The 15,846-nt window shown below is 44.4% G+C and overlaps 1 protein-coding gene across 1 annotated transcript in view; it reads right to left on the minus strand.

The window, feature by feature from the left end:
• The window catches only part of LOC137536214 (uncharacterized), a 50,789-nt gene that overhangs the window by 25,530 nt on the left and 9,413 nt on the right, over nucleotides 1-15,846 (minus strand). The window contains exons 2-3 of the mRNA XM_068258325.1: nucleotides 12,177-12,665; nucleotides 1,680-1,799 (exon numbers count right to left, since the gene is read on the minus strand). Of these exons, the coding sequence (XP_068114426.1) occupies nucleotides 1,680-1,799; nucleotides 12,177-12,653 (597 nt within the window). The 5' untranslated portion in view covers nucleotides 12,654-12,665. The remainder of the gene's footprint in view (nucleotides 1-1,679; nucleotides 1,800-12,176; nucleotides 12,666-15,846) is intronic.

The raw sequence follows: 15,846 nt of genomic DNA on the forward strand, positions 1-15,846 counted from the left end.
AGATAAGGACACACCAATTGTGCGCCCCCCCCCCCCCCCCCCCAGTCAGATGCCACTTCTCCCGTCTTCTACTGTGATAATTATAAGCCAAAGCCCCCCATCCCTCCACCCCCCCCCCCCCAAAAAAAAACATACCCCAAGTATAGATAGCCACCCCCAGCATAGTTAGCAAAGGTATCCTCCCGTTAAAAGTAGCCATCCCCGGTGTAGGTAGCCAAGGTGCCCCCTTGGAGGCAGCAGCAGCCATACAATTTACAGACAGGGTAGTTCTGTCAGCATGGTAGTCCTCTGCTGTGGGTGAGGCGCTGAGCGGCCACTTGGTTTGCCTGGACCAAGCAGCACCCTGATATTTATGCAGGAACATCCAGCCTCACATCCCTCATTGGTCTACTGGTCGCAGTGGCGTAGCTAGAGATCATAGGGCCCCATAGCAAAACTTTCATGGGGACCTCAGATGTATGAACTCGTTAGCTATGCCACCTGTCCCTACCCTATGGATATGATTTAATTGGGCAGTTTACATTCTCATGCAATCAACACTGCACATAGTACATGGGCATTGAGACTCTGAGGCCTTGTTCGCGTTATAAATCGCCAATGCAATCACAAGTGCTGAGCGCTTTTCTGAGTGCTTTTTAAATTGCTTTCACCCGCGCTTTTAGCGCAATTTGCGCTTTGTTAAAGGATACCCAAAGTGACATGATGAGATAGACATGTGTATGTACAGTGCCTAGCACACAAATAACTATGCTGTGTTCCTTCTTTTGTTTCTCTGTCTGAAAGAGTTAAATATCAGGTATGTAAGTGGCTGACTCAGTCCTGACTCAGACAGGAAGTGACTACAGTGTGACCCTCACTGATAAGAAATTCCTCTTTTTATCTCTTTATTGCTCTCAGAAGTAATTTTCTGCTAGGAAAGTGTTTTATAGTTGGAATTTCTTATCAGTGGGGGTCACACTGTAGTCACTTTCTGGTCTGAGTCAGCCACTTACATACCTGATATTTAACTCTTTCAGGTAGAGAAAGAAAAAAAGGAACACAGCATAGTTATTTGTGTGCTAGGCACTGTACATACACATGTCTATCTCATCATGTCACATGTCACTTCGGGTATTCTTTAAGCGCCTTTATAAGCACTTTTTTTCTTCCTGACACCACTCAGGAAGTGAACTCTTTGACCTGGAACTGAATAAATACAATGCATTTGCTGGGCAAATCGCTTTTCAAAGTGCTTTTTCAAGCGCTTTGCGATTTCCCTATACTTTGTATTGAAGCGCAAATACTCAGGAAATGGTGCAGGAGCCGCGTTTGTGATTGGATAGAAAGCTCATTGCTCATGTGAGAGCACCACTCACATAGAGCAACATTGCAGAAGCGCTTTTAACGCGATTTTAAAAATGGCCAGCGCTTAAAAAAAGCGAAGACTTGGAGGGTGAAGAAACACAAGAAAATTAATTAATAATGAATACATCAAGGACCAACTGGGACCTCTATTGGCTGCTATGGCTATTGCTGCACCCCTGACTGGCAGCTACACCTTACTGGCTGCATCATACCTGCAGGAAGGCAGTGTACTGAGTCTGAGGGCCAGCTGAATTTTGATGCAACTTGATCAACCTGCTAGTGCTATTTGTAGCCCTCTTTGTTATTACTAGAAACAAAGTACAGTTTATACTTACAAATAGGGATGCCCAGAAGGTAATGCCAGAAGTAATAGTTCTAGAACCATCTATGGGGACATTCACTATTAATGCAATGCCCATTCCAAACTGCACCAAGGTTATCAGCATCAGTGAAATCTGGAGGTCAAGCAAAATGATTAGCAGTTAATACATTTTTCTATAACATAACATGAATATGCTATGCAAGGCATATGAATATGATATCCTCATGGCCAGGCCAAGGCAGAGGCAGGAGAGGCTCCAGCCTCAGAGCGCAGTGTAGGGGAGGCACACAATTCACCCAGCTATCATTCCCCTATTGTGTTTGAAGCAGAGAGAAATAACAAAAGTGGATACATGGCAGTGACTGACTGCAAGCCAGATAACTAGAGATTAAGGTGTTGGAAGAGGGGGGGGGGGTTCTGTTCTCTGGGGCGCCTCTTAGTTTAATAGCAATCAGTGTGTGACAGCTGGGGTGGGAGGGATGGAGGGGCGCAGTTTGGTGTCTCAGCCTTGGGTGCTGGAGGACCTTGTCCCGGCTTTGGATATCCTGGACCTGATTTACTAACACCATCACAAGCAGTGAGTATTCTAGGGTTTAACATACAATGATTGAGCAGTTTTGTGAAGAGTGAAATTGTACCCACTTGGGTGTGAGCAGAGTGGGGGTGGCGGCAGGGAAAGTTAACTTGCCAGTCTCATCACCTTTAGCCTCTGTACTGCATGCTGCTCTCCATCCTTCCAACACTTCTGCCTACACAGCCGAAACTTCCGCTGTGAAAGAAAAAGAGTAAGGCAGATGGAAAGTAGTGTGCAGCACAGTGGCTATAGGCAACCAGACAGGAAAGTTAAAGGACAACTGGAGCAAGAGGGATATGGAGGCTGACATATTTATTTCCTTTTAAACAATACCAGTTTCCAGGCTGTCCTGCTGATCTATTTGGCAGCAGTAGTGCCTGAATAACACCAGAAACAAGCATGCAACTAATCTTGTCAGATCTGACAATAATGTCATAAACACCTGATATGCTGCATGCTTGTTCAGGGTCTATGGCTAAACGTATTAGAGGTAGATGGTCAGCAGGATGTCAGGTAACTGGTATTGCTTAAAAGGAAATAAAAATGGCAGCCTCCATATACCTCCCCATACTTCGTAGTTTTTTTTCCTGCATATTACCAGACTCTTTTTTAGGTTACAGAAGTTGCTATAGTTTGTGAGGAGAATATTTTTTTTATTTCAATAGATTTTTTTATTGAATTTTTAACAACAATCTTACATAATATGATAGACCATTCGTTACAGACCATTTGTAGTAGTCATTGCATTTACATGTACAATCCGTTTGTTATTAACATAAAACTATGGTTTGTGCTTAGTCTTTATATCCTGTAATATAAAGGCTTTTATGTCATATCCTTAAGCTTGGCCTATATTTTAACAGTTTCTATTCTATAAAACCAATTAAAAAAAAAAAAAAAAAAAGCATATTATAGTAGGCCTATCTGGTACCTACTTGAAACTTATAAACCTTGGGGGTATCTATTACTCCCCTAAATCGCTTTGCTGATATATATTTGCCTCATGAGGATAAGGCTGGAGGGAACCTAGGCACTTATTTTACCCTAGGGCTCCAGTCACTCGAGAGGGGCACAACTAGCAGAGGGTGGGAGGGGGAGGAGGGGGTGGGGTATAGCGGAGCTTGGGGAAGAGAGTGATCCAGTTATTTTCTAGAGTGTTGGAGCAATCCAGTCTATCTACCTATTTCTTCTCTTACTTCTTGAGGGGGGATATTATCTGAACTTTGGGTTAAGTTATTCCAGTCATAATTCCATTCGTGTAGGTGGACATTTTGGTTATTTCGACTTCTGAGGAGTTTTTCCATTTGTAGGTTGTGTTGTAGTATTTGAATCAGTTGTGCAATATAAGGTCTCTCAGTTTGTTTCCAGTTTGATAAGATCAGTGACCTGGCTATACAACAGATCTGTGTAATTATTAATCTGAATTGAGAGGGGATGTTATCTAAACCTATAGATAGTAGGGCTAGTTTAGGGGAAAGGTCCATTCTAGCACCTATTATTTTAGAGATTAATTTATTTACTTCTTCCCAGAAGGGGAAAATTATTTTACAGTCCCACAAGAGATGGAGCAGAGACCCGGTTTGTGAACAATCTCTCCAGCAGTCTTTAGATGTGTCGTGGGAAAATCTGGAGAGTTTGAGTGGGGTAAAGTACCATTTCGACAGGATTTTCTGCGCCGTCTCTCTGTGATTGGCACATTTGGAGTATTTTTGGATATTTGAGAAGGCTCTTTCTATGTCTGAGTCTAAGATACTAGTGTTTAGGTCATATTCCCACACTTTTATATATTTCCGCATAGAGGATCCATCTGATTCCGATAGTAATTTATACCAGAATGAGATGCCCCCTTTTCTTAGTTTTGGTCTAGCTAGAAAATTCCAGATAGAAGTAGGAATCTGGGGCATGGATAATGGGTGTTTCTTAATCAGGTGTGTCAACTGTAGGTAGCCATATTTGTCTGCATCCTTGATCTTATATTTCCATTTCAGAAATTCGAAGGAGCTCAGTTGATTTCCTTCAAATATCTCATTTAGCCATATTATCTGTGACCCCTGCCAGAAGTTGGTATGCCAGTAAGGTATGACATGTCTCAGGGTACTGATTGGAACATTCAGGGAGGTCGTATCAGTATTACCAAACTTGAGTTTTGTGGCATATTTCCATGCCAGGTTTGTGGCAGAAACTATCGGATGGTTCGAGAAATTTGTGGGTAGTTTCAAAAGGTTGAGATATATAATATCCTGAGTTGGGCTACCGATGAGGTCTTTTTCTAGATTGGCCCAGAGTTTACTTGGGGAATCCTCCCACCAATATTGAGACATGTCTAATAAGGAGGCTCTATAATAATTTTGCGGATTTGGTAAACCAAATCCTCCTAATTTAGTTGGAGTGAAGAGGGTCTTAAGAGATATTCTGTGTTTTCTTTTGTTCCATATAAATTGTGAAACTAAAGAGTTGAGATCCGAGAAAAATTTTTGTGGGAGAGTTATGGGGATGGTTCTAAAATAATATAGTATTTTAGGAAATACTGACATCTTGTAAGCTGCAATTTTGCCTGAAATTGAAAAATCATGGGGACTAAGATTTGTGAGGTCAGCTCTCACAGATTGTAATAGTTTTGGAAAGTTAGCAGAATATATCTTGTTGATTGAGGGAGGGATGGTTATGCCTAAATAATCAATTCCCGATTTCGCCCAAGGGAATGGGAAATCCTTTGAAATCTGTTTTTTTGTGGAGTCAGATATATGGATTCCCATTAGAGTTGATTTGCCTTCATTTACTTTATATAAGGATACCTTTGAAAATTCAGATAATGCTGTACATACCGCTGTTAGTGAGCTTATTGGGTTTGATACCGTGATTAACACATCGTCTGCACAGAGATTGATTTTTGCAGAATGCTTATTATGTATAATTCCCTCAATATGGGGGTTAGTGCGTATGTATTCTGCCAAAGTTTCCATTATCAGGACAAATATTAGGGGTGATAGAGGGCACCCTTGTCGAGTTCCATTGGAAATCTTAAATGTTTTAGAAATAAAACCCGAGACATTAACACACGCGGTAGGTGTTTTATATAACGCCAAGACTGCTTGTGCAAAGTGGCCTCTTATTCCAAATTTGTGGAGAACTGCCTCTAGGAAGCCCCAATGGACCCTGTCAAAGGCCTTCTCTGCGTCAAGAGCCAGAAGCAGAGAAGGCCTTCGAGAGGTCTCCATTATATGTAGCAGATTAAGGACTCTGCGTGTGCCATCTGGTGCTTGTCTGTTTTTGGTGAACCCTACCTGGTCTAAGGCAATCAGATCTGGTAGCATATCGAATAATCTGTTTGATAAGATTTTGGAATATAGTTTGAGATCACAATTTAATAATGATATTGGACGATAGTTGGAGGGACTCATGGTATCTTTTCCCGGTTTAGGTAGAACTGTGATTACAGCTTTTGTGAGTTCTTGGGGGATTATTCCTGAGGATATAAAGGAGTTAAATATTCCAGTTAATTTGGGAGCTAATACAGGTGCGAAGGTCTTGTAGTATTCATTACTGAAGCCATCTGGCCCTGGGGCTTTATTAGATTTCGATTTTTGGATTGAATTAAGTACTTCCGATATCGTAATGGGTTTATTTAAGGAGCTCCTTTGATCCTCTGTAATATTAGGTAGTTTAATTTTTGTGAGGAATGAGGATATCAGTTCAGGGGTAGGTTGAAATGTGTTCGGGTCCTGTTCTAGATTGTACAAAGCGCCATAGAAGTCGCTGAAGGCATCAGCGATATGTTGAGGATTAGTTAGTAATGTTTTTTTGAGGGGGTGAGTCAATTTTAAAATTTTGGTTTTGGCTTGTTTAGTTTGTATGATTTTTGCTAGTAAGGGGCTTGCTTTATTGCTTTGATAATAATGTGTGAGCTTGAGTTTAGCGATACGAAATTCATATTCTGAGGTTAGTGCCAGTCTGAGCTTGTGTCGTAGATCGAATACCGTTTTCTGGTTGGGAAGGGTCGCTGATGATTTGTGTAAAGTTTCTGCCAAGCGGATTTTAGATATCAGATCGTCTATTTCAGCATTTTTCCCCTTTTTAGCTTGGGATCCTAATTTTATGAATAGTCCCCTCAACACAGCCTTGTGAGTTAACCATACCGTGGTTTCTGAAACTTCTTTTGTGGCGTTGAGTTTAAAAAATTCCTCTATTGAGGTTTTAAGGAGTTGTTGGTTTTTCCCCGACAACAACAACGAGTTATTTAACCGCCATGGAGGTCTATTATTCCTGGTGAGAGCCTTTTTAACTGAAAGACTGATGGGGGCATGGTCTGACCAAGTGATTGAGTGGATTTGGGAATTTTTTATGTTTTGGAGTGTTTGTCTATCTACCAGAAAAAAATCTATTCGGGTGTAAGTACCATGCACCGGGGAGAAGTATGTAAAGTCCTTTTCCGCACCATGAGTCGCTCTCCAAGGATCGTAAAGATCTAGTTTAGCTAACAGTCTAGAGAATTGTTTAGAGTGTTTTGCCTTGGGGTTGGAGGAATCTAGGAGGCTGTCGTTTAGAAGGTTAAAATCCCCTCCAATTATTATATTCTTGGAAGGTGAGTTTCTGACTTTAGTTAGTAGCTTCCTCAAGAATTTAAGTTGTCCACCATTTGGGGCATATATATTCAGAAATGTATAGTTATTATCATCAATCTTACAGTTGATTAGTATATAGTGTCCATTTGAGTCTTTTTCTATTGTGTGGATTGTGACATCTAAGTCTTTGTGAAAAGCAATTAGAACACCTCTTTTTTTTTCTCAAAGTTGTTAAATATGACCTTAGGGTAACAAGGGTGATGGCATTTGGGTGCCTGCCCTTCTTTGAAGTGGGTTTCTTGGGCGAATAGAATGTCCGCTTTCAAGCGTAGAGCTTCCTTCCACATCGCATGTCTTTTGACTGGAATATTCAGTCCCTTCACATTTATGGAGGCGAGATTAAGCATTGTATTCCCAGGGGATGAGTAAAATAGTAGACTTTGAATGTTCCCTTACTTGGAGTGGACTCTGGATCTTGCTGTCACAGGGAGGGGAAGGGGAGACGAAGTGCCTAATGCTTTTACATAAATAAATCAATAACCTTGGTGAGGCTAAGTTGCAAGCTTTGGTAAAGAAAACAACTGTCCAAACTCTAACTAAAATCTGGAACAAGAACATTATAATTATCTCAAAGTTGCTCTTTTTACCACTGGTGGGGGGATAGCTGAGGCCCCTTGGGGTGGACCCCAGGTTTAACGCCAGTGAGAGCGAATCAACGAGCAGAGATCTCCTTCATGCTGGGTGCCAATCTTGGTTAACTTTAGAAGCTTGTGGAGGACGGTTTCGGTTGCTAGATAGCGATGAGGTTTGTATTCCCCATGTAGTTAATAGCTTGAAACCCTCTTCTGAGGCTGTAATCACAAAGATCTTTCCTTCTTTGGAGATTATTAATTTTGTGGGAAACCCCCATTTGTAGGGGATCTTGTTATCCCGTAGTGTTTTGGTTATGGGCCAGAGTGCTTTTCTCTTAGCTAGAGTGGCTTGTGACAAGTCAGAGTATAAAGTAATTTCTTTGTATGGATCAGGTAGGGTGCCCTGTTGTCTTACGTAATGCAATAGTTCTTCCTTGACATGGTAGAACTGGAAATTACAAATGACGTCTCGGGGAGTGGAGGAAGGCAGGTGCTGGGGCTTGGGCAGCCTGTGGGCCCTCTCAATACTGAGTTCTATGTCTGAGATGTGGGGGAGGGCTGAATGCACCAGCTTCTTTATGAAGTCTTTCAACTGCGTTGTGGAAACAGCTTCTGCCACTCCTCTTAGCTTCAGGTTGGCTCTGCGGTTTCTATCCTCTAAATCTGCAGCTTTCTGTTTAAGCCAGGTTATGTCATTATGATTTTCCTCCACACAATCCACCGTCTTATTAAATTCCGTTGTGAGAGCGGCCACATTAGTTTCTACTGATGCTACCCTGTCCCCCAACATGCTCATTGACTGCTGCAGATGATTAGTTATCTGTAAAACATCATTAGTGAAAGAAGTTTTGAGGGATATCATTAGTTCTTTCATGAAGGACTGGGTGATATTCTGCTCAGAGGCTGGGAAGTTTTCTATACCGCTCTGTTCCCTAAGTAATGCCTGGTTTAAGATGGCTGCTGGGCCTACCTGATCCTCTGTGTCTCCGGTTTTCTGTTTTGACTTGGCCGGACTTCTTGCAGCCGGAGAGCTGCCATTTGAGGAGCAGTCCTCCTGTGATGATCTGCGTGTGAGAGCTTGCTGGTCTAGCGTGCTATGCGGGTCCGTTAGGCCTCCTGTCTGTCCTCCGGCGCCATCTTTGTCCTTATTACGTGCCTGCATCCCGGCGAACATCTCCGGGAGTTTCTGAGGGCGCAATTGCCGCTTCGTCCCCTTTTTGGCCGCCTCGGTCTCCATGTGGTCTTCCGACATGCTTGTCCGTGGGATTGTGCTTAATTGGCACTTTAATTTAAGCTTTTGAAGCCGCTTTTAGGAGAGTCTGCTCGGAGCTCCGAGTTATGCGTCCAGCGTACTCGCGCGGCGGACACGCCCCCCGTGAGGAGAATATTTTTGAGAATTTCCGCATTGCCAGACAAGCCTAAGCTGCACAGTAAGTCCAGCGGATTAGAAAGTTCTCACTGTGTGCTACCTTTTTGAGCCTGTATACTCAGATGGTGAAAACTGGGCTGTTCAGAAGTGTTTTTGCATCTGTTCACATGTGAAATACAATTAGGTTAGTGAATCAAGTGTCCAGTAAGGTGTCCAGGGCCGGGCCAAGGCAGAGGCGATAGAGGCACCGGCCTCAGGGCGCAGTGTAGGAGGGTGTGCACAACTCACTCAGCTATCATTCCCCTATTGTGTATGAAACAGAGAAAAACAAGAAAAAGGGGATACATGGCAGTGACTGCAAGCCAGATAACTAGAGATTAAGGTGTTATGGGGGTTGGAGGCCCTGGGGCACCTCTATGTCTAATAGCAATCAGTGTGTGACGGCTGGAGTGGGATGGATAGAGGGGCATACATTGGTGTCTAAGCCTTGGGTGCTGGAAGACCTTGTCCTGGCTCTGGCTGTTGCTGATCCAGGGACAGTGTTTGTATTATGATATTGTGCTGTGTAACTGCTTGCTAGGTGCTATGCTTCTTGCAGTGCACCAGCTAGGGGTCCCCAATAGTCTGTCATTTTTTGGATTGGCATTGGCCCTGCTTTACTGATATTTTGTTATTGCATTGCGGTGTGGTAAGTTTTGTAGCAACACAACACCTGTACACAGTGTAGTATGTGGCTGGCTGTGTCACCTTCTATCCCGCTGTCACTGTGCATAAGTGATTGATTGTCACTGATCCCCACACAGCATCACCTGTGTCACCTACCCTTACCGCATGTTTACTGTGGGTGTAATTAGACAGTCAGTGTCTCCTTCAAAATAAAATTAAAGTGTCACGGTCAGACATTTGTGTCACTGAGTGATTATCGTACAATACACACCTTTGTCACTGTAATGAATAGTGAATTATCAGCTGCGGTGGATAACAGTACCACCGCAGCTGCTTCTGGTACCCTGCCTGCCAGTCTCCCTGTGCCTCGGGCCTCTAGCACGCCAAGGACGGGCGTGGGTGGTCGCCGCTTGTCGGCTGCGGGGGATGATGAGGCCACCGCGGGCATTGCTGGGTCCCTGCCTGCCAGGTTTTCCGTGTCTCAGGCGTCTAGTACACCGGAGACGTGTGTCTCTACTGTTCTCAGGGGCACATTAGTGCTCGCCGTCAGGACCTTTATGCCAGGAGGAGGCGCGTTAGCTGACCAGCTGGTCAGCTGATATCAGGGAGCACGATAGCCTCTCCTGATTGGCTGAGACTGATGGGCGTGTTTGGGGGGTCTCCTCCACTTCTTAAGCCTCCCGGCTTCACTTGCAATTTGTCTGCTGTCGTGAATACTTCGTGTTAGCGCTCAGACCTTAGTCAGTTCCCTAGTGTGTTAGAACCGGCAGGAGCTGGGAATTCACACTAAGCTTAGGATCTGTTTGATAGCTTAATTTGTACTAATTGTGTATTATCTGTGTATGACTCTGGCTAGCTCTGCCCAACCTTACTCTTAGTGATTCTGTACTTTAGCCTATCTGATCCTGTTGCCAACTAAGCCTGTTTAACAATCTGTTTCTGTCTCCTGATTCTGTACCTTTGCCCATCTGATCTAACTGCCAAACTCTGCCTGGATACCGTTCTGATTTTGCCTTTCGATTCTGTACTGTAATCTGTCTGTCTGTTGCCAAACCGTTCTGTCTGACCACTCTACTCTCACCAGGGAGCCCTCGTCTCTGGTGAGAGGTGCTGTACTACAGTGTCCACCAGCTCCTCTGGTGAGGTATTGCCGAAACTGTCAGTACATACTGTTGCACCAATCACTACACACAGTGCAATAAATAGTGTTACTTACTTGTACACTTAGCAACTGTTTCGTATATCTGTATTATTGGTGATTCTGCAGATCACAATATAATCAGGTATATATCTGCATTATAGGTGATACTGCAGATCACCTGATAATCAGAACTCTGATCTTGCTAGCACCAATCGTTACAGTCACCTAACCTTACTGTGAGTTTACTGTCGGTCAGTGGCATACCTTTGGAATCTGACACCCAGTGCTGATTATTTACAGACAACACCCCCGAACAACCAATTTTTTTGATGGGAGGGTTGATGGGTTGGGGCGCCGAGTGTGTTCTGGGGGATTTAGGGGAAAAAGGAGTCGTCAGGATGAGGATGGAGCTAACTGTTATGTAACTTTGTACTCTATACAAACGAATTTGGCTGTGAATAGCAAAGCCCCCATACATGGTAGTGACACCAAAATTGCTACATATGTTAAGGAGAATAGTTGGGTATAAGTCAAAAAAAGAATTTTCCAAAAAGACCTTGTAGATTTTGAGAAAATTGATTTTAAAAAATTAAAAAGAAAAAGTGAGTTTAAAAACCATTTTTTTTTGCATATTTAAAAAAGATTTTCTCAAAAACTACAATGTCTTTTTGAAAAATTATTTTTTGACTTGTACCCACCCAATATTCTCCTTACCATATGTAGCAATTTCAGTAGCATTATCATGTATGGGTTTTTGCTATTAACCACAAAAGTCGGCACAAAATTTAGCAAAAATGTGCAAAAATTATGCAAACATGTACGCGTTATTATGAAATATTACATACAATTAATACATACAATTAATTACAATACACACAATTAATTATGATGTTTACTGAAATTTCACATTATGATTACAATGCGTAAATGTGAATTTCAATGCAAAATTTTGGCCCACCACTGGACTTGCCCAAACTATAAAAAAAAGACTCCAGGTGGAAGAACACAGTGGCTGAGCACCACAACGGCACCTATAGCCATGGCTGCACCTGGTGCTGTGAGAACCTGCAGCCCTGTGGTAGGTATGCCACTGCTGTTGGTGTCAGTGATATCAAACAGACTGTCTCCTTTAAAAAAAAAAATAGCAGTGTCATGGTCAGACATTTTTTTACACAGATAACCAGATAACCATGGCAGCCATACTAAAGACCATTATTTGAAAATCTAGAAACTATATGTGATTTATGCCTGAACGAATGCCTCTGCGTAAAATACATATTTTCTGCACAACATTTTGCCCTTGATAGCCCTCTGTCATGCCACTGCAAGGGTTTTGGTAAATTATTGTACCAAAATTGTGGCTGTGGAGAGGCCCAAAAGTTTCAGAAGTTCACCCTGCCATTAAAGTCAGTGGGGCTCTCTGCAAATGATTGGTTTGCAAACTATTGCGGTAATGTTCACGGAAGTATTTGAGGACACAAAATCTTGATGTTTGGATATACCTTTTCCAATGTCCTTACTATTTCAACTGAGAACAAATCAAAAAACGATTTACTTTGCACTTACCCCAAAAGTTCTTGGTCTCCATTTCCGATACATTTGTTTAAGGATTGATGGTGTCCTTTCTTGTCTGTGATCTTCTGAATTAGTAATAACAAAGGGATTTCGTGTAGGAGTACTGGAGTGTACATTGTTAGCATAGGCTGTTTGTGATGTGTTCCTTTGCTCGGCATTATGGTTGCTGCACAACTCCCGCTCAGTAGGAGGATCTACCCATGTGGGCACATTGGAGAAGACGTTAAAGGATTCAGCAGGTTTTGGTCTATGGGGAATACTGGGTGTAAAATGTAACTGGTACCCGGGTAAGTCATCAAGGATTTGGTAAGGTGGTGGAGGGTCATCCTCTTGTTGATTTGAGGGGAAATCAAGAGGGACAGTCCAGAAGGGAAACTCAGAATAAGGAGGAATTGCAGTGGCTATACTACTGTACTGAGGAGGAGGTTCACAGCTCTCATTGTCTATGCCAAGTCCTGTTGTGTGCATACCCTGGGATAGCTGCATAAGTAAAGAAGCAAAAACAACAAACAAAAGTCATTATTTAAAGTTTTATTGTAACAAGAACAAGCAGTCTTAAATGTAGTTTACCCTGGTGGATGATAATAACATGCCTGTGATTTAACATAGAGGTTAAGACCAAAGAAGAAAATGTAACTGACTCACATCATGTATTATTATTATTATTATTATTATTATTAATAATAATAATATTATAAATATACATATTTTTCAGTGAATCATTCCACCTAAATATACAGTACATGCAGAGTTGATCTGGACCACTTGAAGCAACACTAAATAGTCTCCAAATAAGCTAGCCGGAGATGAACCCTTTATTAAAACAAACATTTTATATTAACTACCTAAAATCAAAACAACAATAATAATGATAATAAAAGGGGAAAAAAAACTACTCGCTACGTAGCAATAAAGCCAAAGAAACTTTTTTATAAGACAGACACAGGAAGTTCAACATATTCAGCTACTGTCACTGGGCAGAACTTCCACTGCTGCCCAGCAATATTAGGGAGCTTAATTACCACCAGCTGCAACCATCAGCTGGAATATAGACTAACAGGTTAATGACACCGGGCCCATAAGCCATCCCATGTGGTGCCTCTTATTATACATTCTGCTCCCTGTCAGTCTTAAGGGGCCCATACACTTACCGATTTTTCGGCCGATACACAGCCGATCACTGTGATCCCGTCAATCCTGTCCGTGCGGAAGATTTCGCTCGATTGCCGGCGGGTCAGGAGGGCGTCGATTGCGGCATTCGAATGCCTGATGACCGACGCATTACAGCGGCAATACTTTACCTGTTCCGCCGGCGCAAGTCCCCTGGTCACCGCTGCTCCGTCTCCGCGCTGCCTGGGCTCAGAGTCCGGCAGGCTTCACTTCTTCCTGTCCTCTACTGTTTAAACTTCTCCCAGCAGGAAGTAAAGTGAAGCTGGAGGAGCCCAGACCAGAGAAGAGACAGAGGGGACCGGGGGACTTGCACCGGCTGGAGCAGGTAATGTATAGCTGGCGGGGGGGGGCGGCGGCAGTGGCAGCTCCACAGATGGTGAATTGATTTCATGCTGAAATCGATTCACAATCTGTTTGCAGTAAAGGCAGCCATACGATCCCTCTTTGATCAGATTCAAATGCTGCACATCAGTAGCGTTCCTACCTAAGGGCGCAGGGGGGCGTGGCGCACCGGGTGCCAGACAGCCAGGGGGGTGTCGCCACGACCCCCTACACCTGACTAAGGAGGGGAAGAGCAGCGCTAGGAGGAGGGGTGACAGCAGGGATAGCGGCGGGGAGGGGGGAAATATCCCCCTCCCTCCCTCACCTGGGTCCCCCTCCTTCTGCCTCTCTTCTCCCCCCAAAAATGTGGGCAGCGGGCCGGGGGCAGTGGGCAGCGAGCAGGCTGGCGCGGAGAATACTCACGTTACTTCCGCGTATCAGCCTGGAACGCTGCGTCGCCATCACGTGCCTCTTCTGCGCCTCCAATCAGGGGGCCACTATATCAGAGTTGGGCCGAACCTCCGATTTTAGGTTCGCGAACTTCCGTGGAACGTTCGGTTCGCGGAAAAGTTCGCGAACCGCAATAGACTTCAATGGGGAGGCGAACTTTGGAAAAAAAATTCTGCTGGCCACAAAAGTGATGGAAAAGATGTTTCAAGGGGTCTAACACCTGGAGGGGGCATGGCGCAGTGGGATACACGCCAAAAGTCCCCGGGAAAAATCTGGATTTGGCGCAAAGCAGCGTTTTAAGGGCAGAAATCACATTGAATGCTAAATGACAGGCCTAAAGTGCTTTAAAACATCTTGCATGGGTATACATCAATCAGGTAGTGTAATTAAGGTACTGCTTCACACTGACACACCAAACTCACCGTGTAACGCACCGCAAACAGCTGTTTGTGTAGTGACGGCCGTGCTGGACTGGTGCGCACCATGGCGAGAGTGCAGGTTTTGGTGGCTTTACAGCCCATATGGTCACCTGGCTGATGTAGCTGAATGACAGAACAGTGACTGTCCAGCTGATCAAATTTGGTCTGACCACAATGAAGCAACGACCTTATTATCTTTTGTGTGCCCCCCGAGACACTCATCTAGGCGCCGGTCATTGCTTCATTGTGATACGCAAGCCCCTTCACCACGGCAAGGTAATGATCACGAAGGGGAATGGGCGCATGTACATGCCTTTTCTTTTGTTGTTGCAGCTGCCCGCAGTGCAGCCAGAAAAATTAGGCAGTCATGTACACGCACCAGAAAAATTATTACAGCGGCCGCTGCTAGCAGCGGCCTAAAAAATTCAGCAATCCGCCTCGAGTCCCGGACCCTGTTGGTGGTGGCGGAGAAGGTAGTCAAGCGGCCTGCAGGCAGACATGCTGTGTGGAGGGACTGGGAGCGACTTAGTCTTCTTGAGGCAGGCCAGGCAGCCAGTCACACGGCGTGCAGGCAGAGATGCTGTGTGTGCGGGGACTGACTTAGTCTTGGGGCGGGCAGCAGCCCTCCGGGATCCATGCCTCATTCATTTTGATAAAGGTGAGGTACTTAACACTTTTGTGACTTAGGCGACTTCTCTTCTCAGTGACAATGCCTCCAGCTGCGCTGAAGGTCCTTTCTGACAGGACGCTTGCGGCAGGGCAGGAGAGAAGTTGGATGGCAAATTGGGACAGCTCTGGCCACAGGTCAAGCCTGCGCACCCAGTAGTTCAAGGGTTCCTCATCACTGTTCACAGCAGTGTCTACATCCACACTTAAGGCCAGGTAGTCGGCTACCTGCCGTTCCAGGCGTTGGTGGAGGGTGGATCCGGAAGGGCTACGGCGAGGCGTTGGACTAAAGAACGTCCGCATGTCCGACATCACCATGAGATCGCTGGAGCGTCCTGTCTTTGACTGCGTGGACACGGGAGGAGGATTAGTGGCAGTGGTACCTTGCTGGCGTTGTGCTGTCACATCACCCTTAAAGGCATTGTAAAGCATAGTTGACAGCTGGTTCTGCATGTGCTGCATCCTTTCTACCTTCAGGTGAGTTGGTAACAGGTCCGCCACTTTGTGCCTGTACCGAGGGTCTAGTAGTGTGGCCACCCAGTACAGCTCATTCTCCTTGAGGTTTTTTATACGGGGGTCCCTCAACAGGCAGGACAGCATAAAAGATGACATCTGCACAAAGTCGGATCCAGTAC

Source organism: Hyperolius riggenbachi, chromosome 10 (assembly GCF_040937935.1).
Source record: "Hyperolius riggenbachi isolate aHypRig1 chromosome 10, aHypRig1.pri, whole genome shotgun sequence".
Lineage (NCBI taxonomy): Eukaryota > Metazoa > Chordata > Amphibia > Anura > Hyperoliidae > Hyperolius > Hyperolius riggenbachi.